The sequence below is a fragment of the Nomascus leucogenys genome, chromosome 16 (assembly GCF_006542625.1).
Source record: "Nomascus leucogenys isolate Asia chromosome 16, Asia_NLE_v1, whole genome shotgun sequence".
Lineage (NCBI taxonomy): Eukaryota > Metazoa > Chordata > Mammalia > Primates > Hylobatidae > Nomascus > Nomascus leucogenys.
In genome coordinates, this window is record NC_044396.1 from 52,311,686 (window position 1) to 52,338,100 (window position 26,415).

The 26,415-nt window shown below is 38.5% G+C and overlaps 1 protein-coding gene across 1 annotated transcript in view; it reads left to right on the forward strand.

Annotated features, from left to right (window-relative positions):
* Window positions 1-26,415, forward strand: part of SPAG1 (sperm associated antigen 1) — an 83,754-nt gene that overhangs the window by 6,042 nt on the left and 51,297 nt on the right. Inside the window, exons 3-8 of the mRNA XM_030794906.1 lie at window positions 2,101-2,260; window positions 14,045-14,170; window positions 19,612-19,673; window positions 20,194-20,300; window positions 20,867-20,972; window positions 23,361-23,491. Of these exons, the coding sequence (XP_030650766.1) occupies window positions 2,101-2,260; window positions 14,045-14,170; window positions 19,612-19,673; window positions 20,194-20,300; window positions 20,867-20,972; window positions 23,361-23,491 (692 nt within the window). The remainder of the gene's footprint in view (window positions 1-2,100; window positions 2,261-14,044; window positions 14,171-19,611; window positions 19,674-20,193; window positions 20,301-20,866; window positions 20,973-23,360; window positions 23,492-26,415) is intronic.

Sequence of the window (26,415 nt, forward strand, 5' to 3'; positions counted from 1 at the left end):
TCCGCAGCCAGATGCTGATGTAATAACATCATCATTTTTAAAATGGAAAGTGAAAAATCAATAATATCAATTGTTTTCCCTTTTTTAGCAGAATATTTGCATGTATACTTGGTCAAGGACGGATAAATAAAAATGAAAAGTTTATTGGATGAAACAGTTGGAAAGCTACAGTTATAATAATGTTGGTTCCAAGAAATTTTATGAATAGCCTAATTCAGTGATAATATATTGAACTTGGAATTGTTTTTTAAAATTTAATTTGGAAATGAAATTTATTTATATTTTTCTAGAAATGTAAGAGCGAACAGACCTAAAAAAGAATGGGAAAAGACTGATTTTCCTTAAAATAAAAGGAACAGATGTCTCCATTTAACTCTCTAAGGAAGGAATTCTGTTCCTTGAGTGGTTGAATTTCAGGGTGTTTTGTTTAAGCTGTTTATCTGCCATTTTCTTCCTACCTCTTTGAAATAAAAAAATTTATGAACAAAAACTCCTCGTTGAAAAGGAAGTCCAAATTCTCTTTCTGCCAATCTCTAATATTGAATTTATGAGTTTAATATCATGTACAAAATGAACATATGAACACATATATGTTGAAGAGAAAATATTCTGTTTTTGTTAGATTAAAATTTTGTTTATTTGGTTGACATTAAACTGAAATTTATATGACACATGAGATTTGAAACTTAGAAAAAGTAAATGATAAAAATTTTTTTTATTTTTATTTTTTGAGATGCAGTCTCACTCTGTCACCCAGGCTGGAGTGCAGTGGCGCGATCTCGGTTCACTGCAACCTCTGCCTCCCAGGTTCAAGTGATTCTGCTGCCTTAGCCTCCTGCATAGCTGGGATTACAGGTGCCTGCCACCACGCCCGGCTAATTTTTGTACTTTTAGTAGAGAGTCCATTTCGCCATGTTGGCCAGGCTGTTCTTGAACACCTGACCTCAAGTGATCCGCCTGCCGTGGCCTCCCAAAGTGCTGGGAATACAGGCCTGAGCCACAGTGCCCAACCTGATAAAAATTTAATATAGTTAACTATTCATTGATATGTTTATTGACTTCATCATAAGCTATATATTTAATTAAAAATCAAACTATGAGTCTGCAAACCAGATGCTATCAAGCAAATTACCATCCATGATCCATAATTCTTTTTATATTTTTAACTCAGACAAACATGTAAGATTCAGTAAGTTTTAATGTTTCAAATGTTTTCCAAAAAATTATCAGAAGCTCCCAGTTATAAAATAGTTGGATAATCCATTCACCCCAAATGAACTACCTGTCTGTGTGTGAGGTAGCAATCTTCTGTGACACTATAACCCTTAATTCACATGCATTCCCTCTTCACATGAAGAGTACAGACAACAAAAAGGGACAGATGAGTCTCATTTTTCATTGACTCTTGGTGTTTTCATAGTGTGTTAAATGCCCGATTTCAATTTTACAGCAATAAAAAATATCAATATTTATTTTGAAAGGTAATTGTATGTTCCAAGCAGCCGATATTAACAACTTCCATCATGATTCCAGGAATAATTCGCAGTTCTGAACCGTGTTTTAGAAAAACATTTCCAGCGGTCTGTGCAGGATTTTTTCCTATTCCATCATTGGTAATAATTGCACTTCTTGCAGCAGGAACTTGAAATTCTTCTGTTGCAAACTATAAGACTGCTGTGAAAGGTGTACTTTCAGGAACAGAGTACTTTGTACGCCAGCCGTGGGTCAGACCTCAGAGTGATCTTAAAGGAAACCTTTGACATGGTGGTGCCGGGAGGAACCCAGAATCCACGCCAACTCCGCGGAGCAGCCCCACTTCCTCCACGGTGCCGGGGACCGCCCCGCCCCACTCACCCTTATCCAGTTTTTAAAATGTATGATGAAAATTGGTTTCTTTGGAGTTCCTTTTTTTCTTCTTTGTATCATTCCACAGATTAACGGGTAAAAATGGAGGCTGTGCGGGTTGAGGAAAGAGACTGGGAAGCAGCCCTTGAGATCTCCACAGAACCTCAGGGCTCCATGGAACCCAGCCTGCAAACCGCTGGTCTCGATGATCCTAAATAAGGTGCTAACTCTAAAACGTGTTTATTTCGTTTTAAGGTCTGGTGAGGAAGGATATTATCCTGAACTTACAGAATTTTGTGAAAAGCATCTTCAAGCCTTAGCCCCTGAAAGTAGAGCTTTGAGGAAAGATAAACCAGCAGCAACAGCAGCCAGTTTTACAGCTGAAGAATGGGAAAAAATTGATGGTGATATAAAGGTATGTAGTAATACCAATTTTCCATAGATATTGTTGAGACATTGTATATATGTTTACTTCACTTATCTGAAATCCTAGGCTTCTTGTTTGTCCGTAAAGGTCTTTTAGTGTCAATCAGGCAGGATTGGTTGCTTTTTACACTCAGGGGAACACTGCGAATTCACGTGTGTGTACGTCCATACATGTGTGTATTTAAATTGACTGAATACTATTCTGTCCTATTAAAAAACCTATAATTTAATCATCTTCAATAAATAGTGCTGTATAAACATGTTTATTTGTAAATTTTTTTTCTTTTTTTTTTTTTTTGAGATGGATTCTTGCTTTGTTGCCCAGGCTGGAGTGCAGTGGCACGATCTTGGCTCACTGCAAACTCTGCCTCCCGGGTTCAAGTGATTCTCCTGCCTCAGCCTCCTGAGCAGCTGGGATTACAGGCACATGCCACCATGCCTGGCTAATTTTTGTATTTTTAGTAGAGATGGGGTTTCACCATGTTGGCCAGACTTCTCGAACTCCTGACCTCAGGTGATCCACCCACCTCGGCCACCCAAAGTGCTGGGATTACAGGTGTGAGCCACCATGCCTGGCCTATTTGTAATTTTTTTGCACCTCCCTGATTATTTCCTGAAGATAAATTATTAGAATTCAAATTGCCTGGTCAGGTGTGGTTGCTCACACCACCTGTAATCCCAGCACTTTGGGAGGCTGAGGCAGAAGGATCACTTCAGGCCAGGAGTTTGAGACCAGCCTGGGCAACATAGTTAGAGCTGTCTCTACAAAAATATAAAAATTAGCTGGACGTGGTGGCATGTGCCTGTAGTCCCAGCCATTCAGGAGGCTGAGACAGGAGGATCACTTTATGCTGAGAGACTGAGGCTGCTGTGAGCTATGATGGTGTCATTGCATGGGTGACAGAGTGAGACCCTGTCTAAAAACAAAAAGCAAGAGAAAGAGAAAAAGAATTTAAATTGTTTGATCAAAGGATTTGAATGTTTTTAAGCCTTTTCCAACATATGTTCTCAGAAAAGTTGTTCCTTCATACACCACCCCCAACAGTGTATAAGAATGCCCAAGCCAGGTGCAGTGGTGTGTGCCTATAGTCCCAGTTACTCAGGGAGGATTGCTTGAACCCAAGAGTTTGAGGCCAGCCTAGACAATACAGAGAGACCCGGTTTCTTTATTTAAAAAAAAAATGCCCATTTTTAGGTACTCTTTGCTGGATACTGTAATCATTTTTAGTCAATTAAATAGTTGAAAAAAATGGTAGTACCATAGTCCCTTCTTGTCTTTGGGGCATACTTTCCAAGACCCCCAGTAGATGCCTAAAACTGCAGATAGTACTGAAGCCTAAATATACCGTGTTTTTTCCTCTATATGCATATCTATGATAAAGTTTAACTTATAAATTAGGCACAGTAAGAGATTAACAGTAAAAAACAGAACAATTATAACAGCATACTGTTGTAAGAGTTATGTGAATATGAGCTCTCTTTCTCTCAAAATGTCTTACTGTATTGTACTCACCTATTTTTGGATGGCACTTGACTGTGGGTAACTGAAACCACAGAAAGCAAAATTACACATAAGGGGAGGACTATTGTAGTATATTTTTTGATTGCTAGTAAAGTTATTTTTCATGGATCTGTCACTTAAATTTCTTCTTAAATATTTACAGATTTCTTTTAATCAGCTTTATTGAGGTAAAATTTACATTCCATACAAATTACCAACTTTATAGTGTACATTTCACTGAGTTTCGACAAATGTATATGATACAGAACATTTCCATCACCACTAAAAGTTTTCTCTTGCCCATTTGCAGTCAGTGCAGACCCCACTGCCTGGCCTTTGGCAACCACTGAACTGTCAGCATAGTTTTGCCTTTTCTAGACTTGCATATAAATGTAATCATATAGTATGTTGTTCCTGTGTGTCTTCTTTCACTTATATAATGCTTTTGAGATTCATCTGTGTTGTTGCATGTGTCCATAGTTCGCTCCTCTAAGTTGCTGAGTGGTATGGAATTGTATGACTATCCCACAGTTTGTTTACCCACTTACCTTTGATAAGACCCCCAGTGGATGCCTAAAACCTAGATAATACTGAGCCCTAAATATACTGTTTCAACTGCCAAAATGTTTTCCAAAGTGGCTGTACCATTGTGCAATCCTGACAGCAATATATAAAATTTCCACCTGCTTTACATCCTGGTCAGCACATAGTATTGTCCGTTTTGTTAGTTTTAGCCATACTACGAGGTATCTCATTGTGGTTTTAATTTGCGTATCTCTAATGACTAATGATATTGAGTATCTTTTCGCGTAACTTCTATTGTGAAGTGTCTTTACATCCTTTGCCCGTTAAAAAAAAAAAAATTGCCTTGTGTTCTTAGTGAGTTGCCAAATAATTATTCTTTATCAGATACATTGCTTTGTTGCCCAGGCTGGAGTGCAGTGGCACCATCATGGCTCACTGCAGCCTTGACCTCCCAGACTCAAGCGATGCTCCCACTTCAGCCTCCAGAGTAGCTGGGACCACAGGTGTGTACCACCACACCTGGCTATTTTTTTTTTTAATTGTTTGTAGAGACAGGGCTTCACTATGTCGTCCAGGCTAGTCTTGAACTCCTGGGCTGCTTCGGCCCCTCAAAGTGCTGGGATTACAGCATGAGCCACCATGCCCACCCATCTTTTCTTTTTCTTTTTTTTTTTTTTTGAGACAGAGCTTTGCTCTTGTTGCCCAGGCTGGAGTGCAATGGCGCAGTTTCAGCTCATTGCAACCTCCACCTCCCAGGTTCAAGCAATTCTCCTGCCTCAGCCTTCTGAGTAGCTGGGATTACAGGCATGTGCCACCACGCCCAGCTAATTTTGTATTTTTAGTAGAGACAAGGTTTCTCCATGTTGGTCAGGCTAGTCTCGAACTCCCAACCTCAGGTGATCTGCCCGTCTCAGCCTCCCAAAGTGTGGGGATTACAGGTGTGAGCCACCATGCCCGGCCTCTTTTCATTTTTTTTTTTTAACAGTATCTTGGAAGAGTAAAAGTTTTAACTTTTGATGAAATCTTTTTTTTATTGTTTGGGCTTTTATGTTTTATCTAAGAAATCTTTGTTTAATCCAGGACCTCTAATTTTTCTCCGAGGAAGTTTATAGTTTTAATTTTTATATCTAGGTGTATAATCAGTTTTAATTTTTGTATTGGTGTTTGAAGAAAAAGTGTTCAAGCTCTGTTTAATAAAATATTATCTTTAAATTTCTTGGTACCATTGTCAAAAATCAGTTGACCAAAGCTGGGTGTGGTGGCGCATGCCTGTAGTCCCAGTTTCTCTGGAGGCTGAGACAAGGGGATCACTTGAGCCCAGGAGTTTTAGGCTATCATGCACTATTACCAAGCCTGTGAATGGCTGCTTAACTCTAGGCTGGACAACACAGCAAGACCTCAACTATAAAAAATCTTTTTTAAAAAATCAACTGGGCTGAGCACAGTGGCTCACACCTATAATCCAGCACTTTGGGAGGCTGAGGCGGGTGGATCACTTGAGTTCAGGAGTTCAAGACCAGCCTGGCCAACGTGGCAAAACCCCATCTTTACAAAATACCAACAATTAGCTGAGTGTGGTGGTGTGTGTCTGTAGTCCCAGCTACTCAGGAGGCTGAGGCACAAGAATTGCTTGAACCCAGGAGGCAGAGGTTGCAGTGAGCTGAGATGGTATCATTGAACTCCAGTCTGGATGACAGAGCAAGACTGTCTGAAAAAAAAGAATCAATTGATCTTATGTGTGAGTCTATTTCTGACTCTCTCAATTCTGTTTCATTATTTTATTTCTTATATTTATTTATTTATTTTATACTCCTTGATGAGCAAGGCTACCCCCTAGGCAGTCTGCCCACAGTAGCCTGTTTCATTATTTTAAATGTCCATCTTTACTCCATTCCTTTCTTGTCTTGATTGCAATAGTTTTACGGTAACTCTTGAAATCTTACTGTAATAAGAGGCTGGAAAAAAAAAAAAGAGGCTGGAGGTAGTACGAGTCTTCCACCTTTGTTCTTTTTAAAAGTTGTTTTGGCTATTCTAGGTCTTTTGCTTATTACAAAATAACTTGCTTGTGTTTGAATTGGGATTGTGTTGAATTTATGGATCAATTTTGGAAGAACTGACATCTTAATATTGATGTTTCAGATCCATGAACGTTGTATATTTCTTCATTCATTTGTCTTTAATTTTTTTTACAGCAATGTCTTATAGTTTTCAGTATGTAGTTCTTGCATATTTTTGCTAAACTTATTCCTAAGCATTATATGTAGCTCATGCTATTATAAATGTTAACATTTTTGTAATTTCAATTTTTTGCTCATCCTGTCATCTCAGTTATGAAATTTTGTTTTTTTCATTATAGTGAAATACATATTACATAAAATTTATTATCTTAACCAGTTTTGAGTGTACACTTCAGTAGTGTTAAGCATATTCACATGGTTGTGCAACCATTCTTCAGAACTTTTTCATCCTGCAAAACAAACTCTGTACTCATTAAACAACAATTCCCCATTTTCCCCACTCCCCTGTCCCCTAGCAACCACCATTCTATTGCTGTTCCTGTAAGTTTGACTACTTTAGATACCTAATTTTAATTTCAATTTTTAATTGTACAAGCTTATATTTATCTAATTGCTTTTTCATATTGACTTCATATCCTGCAATTTTGTTAAATTCATGGATTGATTCTAGGAATGTTTTTGTAGATTCATTGGATTTTCCACCTCCAGGATCATGCCATCTGTGAAAAATAAGAGATGTGCTTCTTTTCCAGTCTGCCATTTATTTATTTATTTATTTATTTATTTATTTATTTTTTTTTTTTTTTTTTTTTTTTACTTGCTGTATCGAACTGGCTAGAACCTCCAGTTCAGTAGAAATGGTAAGAGCAGATCCTTGCCTATTTCCCAGTCTTATGGGGAAATCGTTCTGACTTTCACTGTGAAATACAATGTTAGCTTTAAATTTTATGTAGATGCCCTTTATCAAGTTGAAGTTTTCTTCTGTTCCTTGTTTGGTGAGAATTTTTATCATGAATGGGTTTTGAATTTTGTGAAATGCTTTTTCTGCATTTATTGAGATGAACAGATGATTTTCTTTGTAGTCTGTTAATAAGGTAAATTATGTAGATTGTTTTCAAATATTATACCAACCTTACATTCCAGGATAAACTCTACTTGGTCATGATATATCTTTTACAAATATATTCCTGGATTTGATTTGCTAAAATTTTGCGAAGGATTTTTGTGTCTATGATCATGAGAGATATTGGCCAATAGTTTTATTTTCCTGTAATGTCACTGTCTGGTTTTGGTAGCAGGGTAATACTGGCCTCATAGGAGGAGTTGAGAAGTATTTTCTCCTCTTCTGTTTTCTAAAAAAGTTGGTATATGGTTGGTATTATTTCTCTCTTAAATGTTTTCAATTCACTGTTGACACTGTATAGGCCTGGGATTTTCTTTGTAGGAAAGATTTTAACTATGAATTCAATTTTTCAAATAGATACAAGGCTGTTCAGGTTATCTTTAGAGCTCTCTTTCTGTATGGCTTCCTCCTTTCTGATATGTTTTCCCCCGAATCCTCACAGTCTTGGCCTCCCTAATGTCCAAACTTTGTCTGCTGAATTCAGCAAGACCACAGGGTTCTGTTTGGGTACTTTTCCTGTGCTGCAGCCTGGAAACTGCAGTGAGTTGGAGCAAATGTAGGGCTTACCTCATTTGTTCCCCCTTCTTTCAAGAATCACTGTCCTGTGCCACCTGTTGTCTAGCGTCTGAACACTATCACTCCATATATTTTACCCAGTTTTCTAGAATTTAGGTAAGAGGGTAAATCCACTCCTGACTCCATCAGGCCACAAGAAGTCCCTTTATTGATTTTTCTTTTTCTTTTTCTTTTTTTTTTTTTCTGAGATGGAGTCTCGCTCTATCGCCCAGGCTAGAGCGCAGTCATGCAATCTTGGCTCACTGCAATCTCTGCCTCCCCAGTTCAAGTGATTCTCTCACCTCAGCCTCCCGAGTAGCTGGGATTACAGGCACGTGCCACTGCGCCCAGCTAATTTTTCATTTTTTTCTATTAATGTGTTTCTCATTGTTTTGTAAGAGTTCTGTACTGTATATTGTAAATTTTCCTCTAGCTTGTTGTTTACCTTTTAAATGTTGTGTGTGGTGTTTTTTATTTTTTTAAATTTTTATGCTATCCTCTTAATTTTATTCTTTAAGATCTTTTCATCGGCTTTTATAGTTAGGAAGGTTTTCTCTCCACCAGATACATATTTACTTATATTTTCTCAGAGTTTCTTCAGTTTCATTTTGTTTAAGAAATTATTTTTGGGCTGGGCACGAGTGGCTCATTCCTGTAATCCCAGCACTTTGGGAGGCTGAGGCAGGTGGATCACCTGAGGTCAGGAGTTCGAGACCACCCTGGCCAACATGGTGAAACCCTGTCTCTACTAAAAATACAAACAATCAGCCAAGTGTGGTGGGTGCCTGTAATCCCAGCTACTCAGGAGGCTGAGGCATGAGAATCACTTGAACCCAGGACGTGGAGGTTGTAGTGAGCAAAGATGGCACCACTGTACTCCAGCCTGGGAGACAGAGCTAACTCTGCCTAAAAAAAAGAAAAAATATATATATATGTGTGTGTGTGTGTGTATGTGTGTGTGTATGTATGTGTATATATATGTGTGTGTACATATATAATATGTATCTCGCAGATTCTACAGAACCAGTTTTTTGGTTTACTTTATTTATATTTTTCTGGGGTTAAAAACAATTTTAAAACATCTAAAAACAATGTTGAGGTATATGTATTCTGTAACTCAGAATGCTGCTTTTTAAACTTTCAGCCTTGTCATTTTATCGGCTTGAGCTCAAAAATATGGTAATTAATCTACCCGTCAAAAATAGCACTTTATGTCCAGACTTTTTGGCTTTGTTTTCAGGATGTAGACAGCTTGATTTTAGTTGAAGAGCCTATGTTTTTCCCCATTGTGTGTCTTTGCTCTTCTTGACCACTTCTTTTTTTTTTTTTTTTTTTTTTCGAGATGGGGTCTTGCTCTGTCACCCAGGCTGGAGTGCAGCGGCACAATCATAGCTCACTGCAGCCTTGAACTCTTGGGCTCAAGTCATCCTCCTCATTCTCCCAAGTAGCTGGGATTACAGGCATTCACCACCACACTCAGCTAATTTTTTTTGTAGAGACAGGGGTCTTTCTGTGTTGTCCAGGCTGGTCTAGAACTCTTGTTGGCCAGTTCGCAAGTTAGTCTCCTTCTCACTTGCCTTTCTTTCATACTTTGTTTGCCACTTGTCCCCTTTTCTCCATTCTTTCTTGCTCCCTTCCTCCTCTATAAGTCTTCTTCTTATCTTTTACCTTTGTTACCTTATTGCTTTTCTTTTTCTTCTCATATTTCTCCTCTTTGCCCCTTTTCACCCTCCCTGCCTTCTATACAGATAGAACAGATAATATAGTTGTTGTTGTTGTTTTTTTTGCTGTATCCCAGTGCTTTTCAGAGTGTCTAACAAATATTAGAACCCTCAATACATCTTTTCTGGATAAGTAATACAATTTCACAGATAATAAATCTCTTACTCAATTTTTTTTCTGGCACCTGTGACAATTTAATAAACGTTAAGAACCTACTATATGTCAGACACTGAATCACAAAGATGAAATTAAGACATAGGCCCTGCCCTCAAGGAATTTACAGTATAAGAAGAGAGACTAACAATAGATGATTTTTAAATCTTTATGCTAATGTATTACGGAGGAGAAGCACTTTTAGCCCAACTAGGAAGTTCTGGGAAATCTTGCTGAAAAGAATGATGAATAAGGTCTTGCAAGATAAATAAAAGTAGGAAAGGCAACAACAATGTATATATACTTAACAAGACTGAACTGTAGACTTAAAAATGGTTAAGATGGCCAATTTCATTATGTTATACATATTTACCACAATTTAAAATAAAAGGTAGGAAGTATGTTCCAGATAGTGAGGATGGCATGGATCATATTGTCTAAAAAATTGACTCATAGGAAACTATGATAAATATAGCCGACTCTTGAACAACACAGGGAGTTAGGGGTGCTGGCTCCCTACACAGTCAAAAATCTACTTACAACTTTTGACTCCCCCAAAACTTAACTATTGATAGTCTATCATTGACTGAAAGCCTTACCAATAACATAAACAGTTGATCAACATATATTTTGTATGTTATATAGGTTATATACTGTATTCTTACAATAAAGTAAGTTAGAGAAAAGAAAATGTTATTAGGAAAATCATAAGGAAGAGAATATATATTTACTATGCATTAAGTGGAAGTGGATCATCATAAAGGTCTTTATCCTTGTCATCATCACGTTAAGTAGGTTGAGGAGGAGGAGGCATAGGAGGGGTTAGTTTTGCTGTCTCAAGGGTAGCAGAGATGGAAGAGGTGGAGGAAAGGAGAGGCAGGTGAACTTGGTGTAACTTTATAGAAATCAATCATAATTTCTGACTTTTGCCTTTTCATTTCCCTAAAAATGTTACTATATGGTACCAATCCTTCTTCCACCATTTGCTTTAGTTTTAGTCCCCGTATCACAGAGGGTAGATGTTGTGAAAGAAGTCAAAAACAGTATTGAGTAACCGGAGCCCTTCTGCCGGATTGTCTAATGTTAGTTTATTTTCTGGCATTGCTTCTTCTATGTCTTCTCATTTTCTGGCACTGGTTCAGAAGCACTTACCTTCATGAAGTCATCTTCTGTTAATTACTGTGGTGGGGCGTTAGCACTTGAATTTCTCCAACTTCCATATCTTGAAACACTTCACCCCCAACTTTTTTTTGGCATATTCATAATCTCTTTTATGATTTCCTTGATTTACTCTATTGTAAATCCTATGAAATCCTGGACAACATCTGGACAGTTTTTTTCTAGCAGGGATTTATTATTTCATGGCTTTTTTTTTTCTTAGAGATGGGATCTTGCCATGTTGCCAGGGCTGGAAAACAATGGCTATTCACAGGCAGGGTCATAGCACACAGTACAGCCTACAACTCGGGCTCAAGCGATCCTCCTGCCTCAGTCTCCTAACTGGGGCTACAGGTGCATGTGCCACCACTCCTGGCTTAATGGCTTTTTCTGTGATAATGATGGCATCTTCAATGGTGTAATCCTTCTAGACATTCATGATGTTCTATCAGGGTTCTCTTCTGTAGTGTTAACAATCCTTTCCATAGAGAAGGGCATGCAGTGAAGTTCTTTTTTTTTTTTTTTTTGAGATGGAGTCTTGCCCTGTCGCCCAGCCTGGAGTGCAGTGGCTTGATCTTAGCTCACTGCAAGCTCTGCCTCCCAAGTTGACACCATTCTCCTGCCTCAGCCTCTCGAGTAGCTGGGACTACAGGCGCCCGCCACCACGCCTGACTAATTTTTTTTGTATTCTTAGTAGAGACAGGGTTTCACCATGTTAGCCAGAATGGTCTCAATCTCCTGACCTCGTGATCCGTCTGCCTCAGCCTCCCAAAGTGCTGGGATTACAGGCATGAGCCACCACACCCGGCCAGCATGCAGTAAAGTTCTTAAAGATCTTTGTGACCCCCTGATCTAGAGGTTGAATTAGAGAGATTGTGTTTAGGGGTAAGTAGACCACTTGACCCCTTTGGTCTTGAACTCATGGGGTTCTGGATGGCCTGGGACATTGTCCAACATCAAAAGAACTTTAAAAGGCAGTCCCTTAGTGGCAAGGTACATCCTGACTTCAGGAACAAAGCATCGATGTAACCAATACAGAAAAAGGGTTCTTGAACAGGCCTCCTTGTTGTACAGCCAAAAGACTGGCAGCTGATATCTATCTTTTCCCCTCAAGGCTTGAGGGTTAGCAGCTTTACAAATAAGGTCAGTCCTGATCATAAACCCAACTGCGTTTGCACAAAATAGTCGAGTTTCCCTACCCCTTCCTGGCTTAAATCCTGGTGCTTGCTTCTGTTCCTTACTAATCAATATCCTTTGTGGCATTTTTTTTTTTTTTTCCGAGAGTACAGCACTTTTGTCTGCATTAAAAACCTGCTCAGACAGATATTCTTTCTCTTTAGTGATTTTCTCAATGGCGCGTGGAAACTTGTCTGCTGCCTTTCGGTTGGGAGAAGGTGCTTTTCCTGTTCTCTTGACATTTTAAAAGCCAAACCTTTTTCTAAAATTCAAACCACCCTTTGCTGGCATTCAATTCTCCAGCTTTATAGGTCCATCATCTTCCTTTTGCTTTAAGTTGTCATATAAGGACTTTGCTTTTTCTGGAATCATATTAGAGTCTATAGGAATGTCTTTCTTTTTTTTTTAATTTCTTTCTTTCTTTTTTTTTTTTTTTTTTTTGAGACTGAGTCTTGCTCTGTTGCCCAGGCTGGGGTGCAGTGGTGCAATCTCGGCTCACTGCAACCTCCGCCTCCTGGGTTCAAGCAATTCTCCTGCCTCAGCCTCCCCAGGAGCTGGGATTACAGGTGCCCGCCACCATGCCTGGCTAATTTTGTATTTTAGTAGAGACGGGGTTTCACCATGTTGGCCAGGCTGGTCTGGAACTCCTGACCTCAAGTGATCTGCCTGCTTCAGCCCTCCAAAGTGCTGGGATTACAGGCGTGAGCCACCACATCCAGCCAGGAATGTCTTTCTTACATCAATCTTGCACCCACATGAAGGCTGCATTTTCAATACAAGATAAAAAGGCATTTCACAAGAAGTGCAAAGTCTTTGCACCTGATGGTGTAGCCGCAGTGATGCAATGATGGGCTCATAAATTTCCCTGTCCTCTCCTGTCCTCCCTCTCTCCTTTCCCCTACCCGCCTCCCTCTCCCCCTCCCCCTCCCTCTCTCCTTTTCCCTCCTCCTTTCCTCTCCCTCTCCTCTCCTTCTTTTTTTCATTTCTTTCTTTTTTTTCCAATGGTCCTTACTCTGGATTCATTTATTTTGAAATGGTGGGCAACTGCAACTGTAGCTTATGCCAGATCTTAATCTCTGGCACATATCAAGCAATTCAACTTTTTCTTGTAATACCATGTGTTCTCTCTGCTTCTTGGGAGCACTTCCAGCATCACTAGTGACACTTCGTATGGGTCCCATGGTGTTATTTAAGGTTTGCAGTATTGCACCAAACATCATAAAAATATGTGAGAACTGTGAGAGATCACTTTTTATGGCAAGATGCAGTTTACTAGAGACAAACTGCTCCTGCAGAGATGACTAGTGTCACAAGGCATTTTAAACAGATACTTGTAACTCTTAAGCTTATCACAATAGCAACAGGAGGTGGCTGTGAAATTATTACATATTATAGTGTCTACTACAGTCAGTTTTATGCAGTTATGATTTAATACTGCATCTTTATGTCTTTTTTTTTTACATTTCTCTTTACTGTGAATGGTGCCATTTATGGTCTGTAAGTGTTTGTGTGGGTAAGTTTTGATAAATTTTAACTTTTTATAACTTGTGTATACTTTATGGTAGTAAATGATAAAACAGACTAGTATCTACATATATTTTATGCATTCATGAAATGCCTAACTTTATCTTAATTTTTTTGATATTTCTAATTCATCTGTGAGTTTTTTCAAATTGTCACAAATCTCCAAAAATTTTTTCCAATATTTTTACTGAAAAAAATTCACATATAAGTGAACCAATGCAGTTCAAACTTGTATTATTCAAGGGTCAACTATAGTTCTTTCTTATGCTTGGTTATAATTATTTCAAACTGTATATTTACCTTTTTCTCTATTCTCAGAGTTGGGTATCAGAAATTAAAAAAGAAGAAGATAAAATGCACTTTCATGAAACTGAGACATTTCCAGCAATGAAAGATAATTTGCCTCCAGTTCGTGGTTCAAACAGCTGTCTTCATGTAGGCAAGGTAGGCTTTTTTGATGTCTTTGTGGGTGGTAGCGGGAGAGGATTGCTGCTGTTTATTAAGGGGCAATCTCAGTTTAATTGGAGCAGCCTACGTGTGATGTCCTCTAGGAGAGTTGGGGAGTTTGTTCAGCTGGCTGGGAACTATCGGCTGGGAACTATCACGTTCTTTAGTATCTCATTACTTGGAAATCAAAATGAAACAGTTTTTTCCTCTGAAGTCTTGCATCTTGGGCTTATTTACTGCCTTTAGTCTTTCTTTTTTTTTTTTATACACCCTGTCTCTTCCGTCCAGTTTTGATGAGAGCAAAAGGTCTGATTCAGTGTGTGAAAATTTCAGGGAACAATTGTATATATCTAGTAGGGCTACAGAGGATATATCATGTTACATAATTTAATTATGGATTTAAAACAGTAAACAGATACTTTCAGTACTTACAAATGTCATTCCTCTATTTAGTGCATGTTTTTTCCCCTTATTCCCATTTCTCTGTGGTTGGTCCCTATTTTGTCACATAGACCTCTCCTTTTTAATCTGTGGGCTCCATAGAGAAGGGGCCTGTTGAAGTTCCAGGCCCATTCTATTTAACTTTAGGTTGAAACTGGGGTTCCTGGCATCCATCTGACCTTGTAATTTCTCAGATGACTCCCCAAGCCTTTTCGTTCTAGGTTAACTTATTCTTGTTATTCTCATCTTTTCTTTGAATCAATTTTATTTTAAAAACATCCATGGCTCTTCATCACTCTGCTTTCTGATAATTTACCTTCCTGGATCTTTTTACTCCTCATTAGGAATTATGCAGGTAATGGAAGTGTACAGTAATCTGGTGAGGATGCCACTATCTGCAATCAATGAAATTGTATTTATTGAATAGTTGGCCAGGCACGGTGGCTCATGCCTGTAATCCCAGCACTTTGGGAGGCTGAGGTGGGTGGATTACTTGAGGCCAGGAGTTCGAGACCAGCCTGGCCAACATGGTGAAACCCCATCTCTACTAAAAATACAAAAACATTAGCCAGGCATGGTGGCATGTGCCTGTAATCCCAGTTTCCTGGGAGGCTGAGGCACAAGAATTGCTTGAACCCAGGAGATGGAGGTTGCAGCGAGCTGAGATCGTCTCCTCTGTCTCAAAAAAAAAAAAAAAAAAAAAAAAAGTCTGGGCCTGCTGGCTCACGCCTCTAATCCTAGCATCTTGGAAAGCCAAGGCGGGTGGATCACTTGAGGTCAGGAGTTCAAGACCAGCCGGGCCAACGTGGTGAAACCCCATCTCTACTAAAAATACAAAAATTAGCCGGGCATGGTGGCGGGCCCCTGTAATCACAGCTATTTGGAAGGCTGAGGCAGGAGAATTGCTTGAACCTGGGAGGCAGAGGTTGCAGTGAGCTGAGATCACACCACTGCACTCCAGCCTGGGGGAAAGAGTGAGACTCCATCTCAAAATAATAATAATAATAATAATAATAATAATAATAATAGTCCCTGTGTACTAAGACTGTGCCCTGAAAATATAACAATCAACAAGCATTGCTGAAGGAGCAATGGGTTGGATGCACTAGTGGTACAGTAGTTCTTAAAGTATGGTCTAGGAAGCCCTTGAAGTCCCAGAGATTCTTCCAGGGGGTTCAGAAAGTCAGTGCTATTTTGAAAATAATACTAACGCTTTGTCCTTGTCACTGTGTTGGTATTTGCCCTGAGGATAAAGCTGCTATTGCTTTAACATGAAGCAAGGCAGGCACCATGTTGTATATACAGTAAAAACAAATTCCAATTTTACTTAAAAATACCTTTGATAAAATAATAGAATATTTACTTTGTTAGATCTTGAACTTCCAGGACCTGTCATTTTAGTATTTTGCATGAGAAAGTGAGACGTATACAGAAAGCACTTCCCTGCATAGTCAAATATGATGGTTATGATATGATGCATAGCCACGTTTTCCTGGAATGCTGTTTTTACTTGAAATAATGGTTGACAAACTGTCATTATTCAGACTTAGGATTTTGGCAAAAGTTTTGTTGGAAGTGAATGAAGGAGGCCTGTCACTTTAAGGAAAACAACTCACAGTATTTGTTGCTAGTAAGAAAATCTGAGCTTTCAGGTGCAAATTAGGTCCAGGCAAGGGGGGCAGTGGCTCATGCCTGTAATCCCAGCACTTTGGGAGGCCAAGGTGGGTGGATCACTTGAGCCCAGGAGCTCGAGGCCTGGGCAACATAGCGAGACCCCATCTCTACAAAACATTTTTTTTTTTCAATTAGCATGGTATGGTGGCACATGCCTGTAGTTCTAGTTCTAGCTATTCAGGAGACTGAGGTAAGAGGATTGCTTGAGCCCTAGTGGTCAAGGCTGCAGTGAGCCACGATGACACCACTTTACTCGAGTCTGGGCAACAGAGCAAGACCCTGTCTCTAAAAACAAAGTGCAAATTAGGGCTTAAAGTATTAAATATTTAGTATAATATAATAATATCTAATAATTTAGATACTATGTGTTTCTCAAATATCTGCTTGCGACAGAAAAAAGCCCTTAAGGGGGATACTTGTCAAAGGACAAAATTACAACAAATTTCAAGATCTAATTGGCTTCTATTAACAATTCATGAATCAGGATGGCATCTCCTCTAAAAATTTAGAAAATGTGCTCCAATGGCCATGGCAGAACAACTGGTTTTTGTAAGGTAGCTTGAGCAGGGACAAGGAATACAAAAAATAGACTATTTAACAACAGGTTACTTTCCTTATAAGGGTTAAAGCAGAAATTTGGCTATTATCTCTGTCTCTTGATTTCTCCAGTCAGATAAGCAACTTAGTTTTGGTTTGGTGATGTGGAACTTGAGCACTAGTGACTATATTTAAGTCTGTTGGGGCCTAGTGCAGGAGCTTAGTCCAAATCATTGACCTCCTATAAATTTTATTTAACATACTTGAAAGTCTTTTTTGATGAGCTCCATGCAGATATTAACAAATTGTGATTTTTAAAATTGCATAATGAAATCTGTGAATATTTGGAAAATCTGTATAACTCCAATGACCAATAATTTTGAGGAGTGTGAGAGTGTCATGATACTGAAAAGTTTGAGCCCCACTGATGTAGCATATAATGGATTATGACAGTAAATATGCAGTGTTAGGAGAATACATAGAAGGCACATGTCCCAACCCTTCAAAGTCAGGGAGCATTGCCTTCTTAAAATATCCAAATATAATATTACACATTAGATTTTATCCCATATACTGAGTCCATGTCTTGAGACTTTTATTGCTCCACATTCATTTTTTTATTTATTGAAAATTTTCTTCTTCTTTATTCAGTTATAATTGATAAAACTTGCATGTATTTATGGTGTGCAGTGTGATGTTTTGATATATCTACACATTTTGAAATGCTTACCACAGTCAAGCCAATTCATGTCCATTTCTTGATCCCTAAAGGGGGATATTTTTTGTCACAGGTAGGTATTTGAGAGCCACGTATGAATATTAAATACCCCTGATTTCGAATCAGTGCACTTTTGAAACTAAGTAATACCACTTGTATTAGTTTCCTAGGGCTGCTGTAACGCCACAGGAAGTGGTTGGCATAAAACAACAGAAATGTATTCTTTCACAGTTCTAGGGGCTAGAAGTACAAAATCAAGGTATTAGCAGGGCCTTGCTTCCTCCAAAACCTGGAAGGGAAGATCCTTCCTTGGCTCTTCCAGCTTTTGGAAGCCCTGGCCTTCCTTGGCTTATAGTGGCACAACTCTAACTTCGGTTTCGTTTCCACACTGCCAGCTTCCTTCTATTGGAACTTCCCCTCTTTGTATAAGGACACAGTCATACTGGATTAGGGCCCAACCTAATGACTTCATCTTCACTTGATTACATTGCAAAGACCCTGTTTCCAAGTAAGGTCTCATTCACAGGTACCAGGGGTTAGGACTTCATCATATTGTTTTGGGAAACAAAATTCAACCCATAGCATCATCTTAGCATTGAGAACATTGTCTTTATGAGCAGGAAATCGAGTTCAAGCATCAAATGATACTTTTTGAGCCTGTAAGGACTGCATAGTACTCATTTATGTAGTTTATATAGTTACTAGTATTGCTATTAGCAAACCTGAGCCTAATGAGAATGAAGATATGTAATAGTTTAAAAACAAATCAGTACCTACTTTATTATTATAAATTCTGCTATACTTCTCTTTCTTCAGATGATATAGATAAATATTTTAAAGTTAATATTCCTTAGTACTTATCTAGCAAAAAATTGTACCCTCTCTGGGAGACTGATTATTTGTGAGCATTATGGCTATTGTTTGCCTTTCTCTCATTCTGTTCTGGTGCAGAACCTGCCCTCTGTCTTTAGCAGTGGGAATGTGGCTACTTTGGGCCACTGTTAGTGCTTGGTCAGGATGGGCCCATGACCCAAGCTAGCCAATCAGTCCTTCCTTGGAATTTCTCTAACTGAAGATGGAGAGAAGAGTCACTCTCCTCTTCCTCTGGTGGAGAGAGCTGTGAGGTTATAATTCCAGAATGCTTGTGGCGATGTTTCCTGCCACATGGAGAAAGCAAGTACCCATCAGGGAAAGTGAAATCAGTAGGTAGAGAGGAGCAGAGCCTGGGAGGGGCAGGGAGAGCTGGAGAAAGGGCATAGGAATCCCCTCATCCAGCAGTACCCCTGCCCTTCCATCAGTTTAGTTATATAAGCTGATAATTTCTTCTTTTTTAATGTAATTATTCCAGATCAGATTACTGTCATTGCAAACTTCTGACTAATATAGCAATTATTCTTGTTTCTCCAATGCCTAGGTTTGAAAAGAATGAATCAGAATTTAGCACTTTTTTATTATAAGAAAATCAGTAATAATCATATTCACACATAAGTTTTAAAATTTTATATATATATACTTAAAAACCTATAGATTGTCCCCAGAATTAACTACAAATTTAAAATTCTTTCTTTTACATCCTGTATATTAATATGTTAATAACTATAATACTGAAGTTATTATAACTTCCAGGGTACCTATTTTTCTTATCCATTCCATTTGTATATCTTTATTTTATTTTTATTTTTTTGAGACAGTTTCTCTTTGTCACCCAGGCTGGAATGTAGTGGCTTGATCTCTGCTCACTGCAACCTCCACCTCCCAGGTTCAAGCAATTCTCATGCCTCAACCTCCAAGTATCTGGGATTACAGGCGTGCGCCACCATGCCCAGCTAATTTTTGTATTTTTAGTAGAGACGGGGTTTCACCATGTTGGCCAGGCTGGTCTGGAACTCCTGGCCTCAAGTGATCTGTCCACCTCAGCCTCCCAAAGTGCTGGTATTACAGGCATGAGTCACCACCGCACCCGGCCTCCATTTGTATATCTTAACCCAATACTTTCCATTGCATTTACAGTAAAACCTGATAATCTTATATTAAATATGTCTCATAAAATATGATTTTATTCTTTTAGGAAAAATATTCTAAAAGACCAACTAAAAAGAAAACTCCAAGGGATTATGCAGAATGGGATAAGTATGTTTTACATGTCTTTATATAAAATGTGTCACTAAAAAAGTTATCACCACAAAATACTGCAATAATTTCTTAAATAATTATTATAAACCTGAACATGTCAAGAATACCAAATTACTTCAATAGAGTACTGAGAAGATCTGGCCTCAGCACTTTTGATGTCTTTTTCAGTACATAAAAAACTACTACATCCTTTTTTTTTTATAAAGCCAATAAAAAAAGCTAATGTAAGTTTTATACCCATCCAAACTAAAAAGGAACAAAAATTTAAAATTGAGATAAGTTAGTCAGAATTTTAATTTCAAAGTTCTGACCGGTTTAGATTTGATTAACGTTTAAGTTCTCACTAAATTGTATGTTTTCTTAAGAAGGAACTCAGATGACTTGAACTATAAACTTACTACATATTTTTGAATATGTATCCAAAGGCATATTTGTACAAATATAAGAATATCAATAATAAATTTATTTTCTTGCCTGTATTGTACTTTTTTTGGTTTTTATTGTTCTTTCATTTAAGATTTGACGTGGAGAAGGAGTGTTTAAAAATTGATGAAGATTACAAAGAAAAGACGGTAGTAGACAAGCCATACTTGTCTAAAATTGAGACAAGAATAGATACAGCAGGTAATTGGATAAAAAATAATAATTTAGTAGTCTTTAAAGTTTTTCATTTATAATAAAAAGTGTCAATCTAGAAGACATTGTCTTTGAGTACTGCACAGATTACCATGAAAAGTTTATGGATTTTCTCTTACATTTGACCACTCAACAAATTCACTTCTCTCTTTTACCCACTTAATTTTTAAATGTAGTAAGGCTTTAAAATATAAACCTATTTTTCTTACTGTAATTCATTTGTTTTTAATTCCTTTTTTTCCAATCCTCTTTTTCCTCCAAATTCCTCAAATTGTTTTCTTTTTGCTTCAAAACAAGAAGATGGGGCAGTTTATTGGACTAGCACCTATAAAGTGAAACAAAATCAATCATTATAAAAATTCTGAATCCTCAAAACTTGTGAATGATTTAAAAAGAAAACATCCCTAAGCTTGGGGAACCTTTTATTTTCTTTTGTTTATTTTATGATCTTTCCGCTTTCTTCTGCTTCTGTTAAAATAAGCATTCTTAGATTTAAATTTTTAAAATTCTGTTAAATTATATGTTTACATATAGCAGATAACATTTATTTCTAGGTCTAACTGAGAAAGAAAAGGATTTTCTTGCCACTCGTGAAAAGGAGAAAGGAAATGAAGCTTTCAACTCAGGAGATTATGAAGAAGCAGTGATGTATTATACCAGGTGAGCAGATGTTTGTTGGGGTTTAAACTTGCCTTTTAAAAAATGATAATGTTTTAATTGTTGAAACAATATAAGCAAAAATCTATGTCAGAATCTCCCAATGTATTGTACTTGTGATTTATCATATATTCACTTGTGTTTCTCCTATTTTTTCAATACTTTTCTCAAACCTCTAAGCTCCCACTCCACTCCTACTTTTGACAGAGGACTTAACTTCGTATCTTGCAGAGAAAATAGAAGCCATCTGACAGCAATTCAACAGAAGGCCCATATGATATAGAAGTGATAACTTGGGTTCCATTGTAGACTGCCTGGATTTAATTCTAGTACTTTGGTGCTCCTTCCTACCACAGGGCCTTTGCACATGCTGGGTCTTCCATCAAAAATGCTTTTCCCATGGCTGGTCTGAGTACAGTGGTGTTTACAACTAATTGATTACAACCAGTTACAGATTTCCTTGTTCCTTCTCCACTCCCACCGTTTCACTTGACTAGCCTTTAAAAGAAAAAAGAAAATTAAGAAAAAAAAAATGCTCTTCCCTCCTCCCATTTTCTAGTTAATTCTGATTTATCCTTCAGATCTTAGTCTTCACCTTACTTCTTTGGAGAAGTCTTACTTGACCTTTCAAACTAGGTTAAATCTCCATCCCACCCTACCCACCTCACCTCCCAATTTATAGGCTCTTATAGCAGTCTTACCTCTCCTTTGTAGCACTTGTCAGAAGTATAATTTAAGCTTGTGTGATTTGATAATAACTAGAATTTAAGATTTGTAAGAGCAGAACCCATTTGTCAAGGATTTTTACACCATTGTATCCCCAAGGCCCAACAAAGTACCTGGTTCATAGTAGATGTTCGATAAATATGTATATGAACTTCTGAAGTTCTTAACAGCCTAAGAAAAGTAGACTAAGTTTTTAAAATGTTGTTACAGATAAACTGTTCTTATAGAATCACTAATGCTACCTTAGCACTAAACTCTGTACAATCTTTTTTCCACCTTTGGAAATAAGATAGATTTTTTTTCAATGTTGTTGGTGTCTCTAAAGAAGTTTTCTCAGATTGTTTAAATGAAGACACGAGGTAAAGAGGATATATGATGGATCATTCATTCAGTACAGCCTCCCCTGTTCAGGCAGGTGGATGTCAGCCTTGATAACTGTTCTTTCTTTTCTTGTAGATTTATACTAGAGATTCTCTTGTCTATAACAGGTTATAAAACTCTTTTCTTCTTTTTTGAGGAGTCATATAGTTGAAGAATTAAAGCAGCATAGTATGATGGTTAAGGGAATTCAGACTACCACTTTCTGACCTTGGGCAGATTCTTTTTTTTTTTTTTTTTTTTTTTTTTTTTGAGACAGGGTCTCACTCTGTTATCCAGGCAAGAGTGCAGTGGAGTGATCATAGCTCACTGCAGCCTCAAACTCCTGGGCTTAAGGGATCCTCCCACCTCAGCCTCCTGAGAATAGCTGGGACTACAGGTGTGAGCCACCACACCTGGATAATTTTCTCTTGTATTTTTTGTAGAGACAGGCTCTCACGATGTTGCCCAGGCTGGTCTCGACCCCTCCTGGCCTCAAGCCATGCTGTCACCTCGATCCCCCAAAGTGCTGAGATTACAGGGGTGAGCCACCATGTCTGGCTTCAAAAAATGTGTTTGATACTTGATATTTGATGTTAACTTACATCAACGGTTTTTTTAAGGTGATCTATAGGTATTTATCTTTTTCTACCTTCATTTTTTATTCTAGTAACTAAAGCTCAGATTCCAGATCTATGAGTATTTAAATTCCCATAATGCCTCTAAAGCCTGAGTTAACTTTGAGGCTATTAACTGGATATTTAAGCATCTGTTTAAATATTGATTTAGTATGCTTGTAAAATTGTATTTTATTATTTTTGATAATATAGGCTGTATTTGTTTGCTAAGGTTGCCGTAACAAAGTACCACAGACTGAGCGGCTTAAACGAGAGAAGTTTCTTTTCTCACACTTCTGGAGGCTGGAAGTTTGAGATCAAGGAGCTAGCAGGGTTGGTTTTTTCTAGGCCTCTCTCCTTGGCTTGCAGGTGGCCGTCTTCTCCCTGTGACTTCACAGTCTGTCCATACATGTATGTCCAAATATCTTCTTATAAGGAAACCACTTTAATGGGATCTGGGCCCCCTCTCATGACTTCATTTCACCTTAATTAGCTTTTTAAAGACCCTATCTCCAAATACAGTCATGTTCTGAGATACTGTGGGGTTAGGACTTCAACATATGAATGTTGGGGGATACAATTCAGCCCATAGACAGGTTATAATTGTTTTATGTATAACTTAAGCTGAATTTCTCTACATTCTTATGTTTACCTTAGGCTTGCTTGTTGCCAGTAACTGTTTCTTTTCTAGGAGCATATCAGCGCTTCCCACTGTAGTTGCCTATAACAATCGAGCTCAAGCAGAAATCAAATTACAGAACTGGAATAGTGCTTTTCAGGACTGTGAAAAGGTCTTGGAGTTAGAACCTGGAAACGTAAAGGGTAAAAAATATTATAGAATTCTTGTACATTTACAGCAGGATCCATTAATAAAGACCATTTGTAGATACTTGTAATGTTTACATTAAAAATATTTCAGATAAACTCAAATTTCTGTATGTGAATCAACAACTTCATAAAGTTGCTTTTAAGTTGAACTTGTAAGTTAAGCCCCTGATTATTTGTACTGAAGTAGCTAATAATCCCAGAGGATTTAATAAAATACATATATATTTTAAAGAAATATCTCAATAAACAAAAAACCAACAACAAAAATAAAAGAGAATCATCTTGGCCAGGCACAGTGGCTCACACCTATAATCCCAGAATTTTGGGAGGCCAAGGTGAGACAATTGCTTGAGTCTAGGCGTTTGAGACCAGCCTGGGCAACACAGCAAAACTCTGTGTCTCAAAAAAAAAAAACTCAAGCTTTCATTTGAATGTTCTTTTTCTCCAAAAAAAATTAAGTATAACTTAATGTAGATTTTCTGGTATTTATAAATATAATAAAATAATAAGCCCACAGTGGACCTCTAGAACCTTCTCCCAGCTTCTTTGTGGATATTTCCCCCTAGGTGACTATATATAATTTTGTTTGTTTGTATGTTTGTTTTTTTGAGACCAAGTCTCATTCTGTCACCCAGGCTGGAGTGCAGTGGTGTGATCTTGGCTCACTGCAACCTCTGCCTCCTGGATTCAAGTGGTTCTCCTGCCTCAGCCTCCCAAGTAGCTGGGACTACAGGCGTGCACCACCACGCCTGGCTAATTGTTGTATTTTTAGTAGAGAGACAGGGTTTCACCATGTTGGCCAGGCTGGTGTCGAACCCCTGACCTCAGGTGATCCACCTGCCTCGGCCTCCTAAAGTGCTGGGATTACAGGCATGAGCTACCGCTCCCGGCCTGTTTTTGTTTTTTTGAGATAGGATCTCACTCTGTCACCCAGCCTGGTGTGCAGTGGTGCAATCTTGGCTTACTGCAACGTCCACTTCCCAGTCTCAAGCAATTCTTCCACCTCAGCCTCCCAAGTAGCCGGGACTACAAGCATGTGCCACCACACCCGGCTAATTTTGTTTGTATTTCTTGTAAAGATGGGGTTTCCCTATGTCACCCAGGCTGGTCTCAAACTCCTGAGCTCAAGTAATCTGCCCACCTCGACCTCCCAAAGTGCTGGGATTACAGGCATGAGGCACCAAGCCTGGCCTGCTATAAATAATTTAATTTTCATTTTAAATTAATAATTTGAATAACTTAATTCTAAATTAAATTTGTCCAAAACTGACGCTTTCTGCCAAAAACCTGCACTGTTTTGATTCCCTGCCCTTCTGACTGACCACCTTGTCATGGTTCAGGCCTGAAATATGCAAATCAGACTCTATTCTCCTTTTCTGTTATCAAGGAGTCATTCCAAGAGGGAGTGACATAGATTATAATAGACACATTATATTTCTTTAAATTTTTATGGATTCAAATAAATATAAACACTTTTTTCACATGGAATGTATCCCTTTTTGCCTATAAACATGGTGGAGGTGGCAGAAGCCATGGGAGTGCGAAGGGGAAGCCTGGTGCATCACCTGCCACTGTCATTGTCATGGATTGCCCTCCATTTACCAATAAAGTCCTGTTTGGCCTGTGTTTTATGCAAGCTGGTCTCTGTCATAGAGTATGGCTGGGCTCCCAGCTTTAGGCAGCAGCCCACTGAAGGTTTTGCCAACCCCATACCACTGCTCGGCCAGGCCCTGTGCCAAGCACTTTACATGTATTAACTCTTAATTTTAACAAAAGTCTCGGCTGGGCGCAGTGGCTCATGTCTGTAATCCCAGCACTTTGGGAGGCTGAGGTGGGCGGATCACTTGAGGCCAGAAGTTCAAGACCAGCCTGGCCAACATGGCGAAACCCCATCTCTACTAAAAACACAAAAAATTAACTGGGCATGGTGGCAGGCACCTGTAATCCCAACAACTTGGGAGGCTGAGGCAGGAGAATCACTGGAACCCAGGAGGAGGAGGTTGTAGTGAGCCGAGATCACACCACTGCACTCCAGCCTGGGCAACAGAACAAGAATCCATCTCAAAAAAACCCATAATAAATTTAAAAAAAATTGCTAGACATGGTGGTGGGCACCTGTAGTCCCCGCTACTTGGGAGGCCGAGGCAGGAGAATTGCTTGAACCTGGGAGGCAGGGGTTGTAGTGAGCTGAGATTACGCCACTGCACTTCAGCCTAGGCGACAGAACAAGACTCTGTTTCAAAAAAAAATAAATAATATGTTAGCATTAGGTAAAGCTGAGTTAAGGGACACAGGAACTCTCTCTACTATCTCTGCAACTTTTCTGTAAATCTCCAATTATTCCAAAATAAAAAGTTTTAAAAAAGGATAATCATTATGTCATGAATATTTCTTCATGGAAGTTCCCTTCAGAAATCTGCGTAGCAATAGCAATAGCTAAATTATATTTAAAGTGCAGTGCTACAACTTTAATTAAATTTATAACAAAATGATTTATCATTTAGATTTTCATAGCTCATTCTAAGACTAAAATTCAAATTGGTCAAATTTATAATTTTGTTTTAAAATAGCATATTAAAATATGTCAGATAAAATTTCTCATTTTTTGGCCAGGCGCGGTGGCTTATGCCTGTAATCCCAACACTTTGGGAGGCCAGGGCAGGCGGATCACGAGGTCAGAAGATCGAGACCATCCTGGCTAACACAGTGAAACCCTGTCTCTACTAAAAATACCAAAAAGAAAAAATTAGCTGGATGTGGTGGCATGAGCCTGTAGTCCCAGCTACTTGGGACGATGAGGCAAGAGAATCGCTTGAACCTGGGAGGCAGAGGTTGCAGTGAGCCGAGACTGTGCCACTGCACTCCAGCATGGGCAACAGATCGAGACTCTGTCTCAAAAAAAAAAAAAAACTTACTTT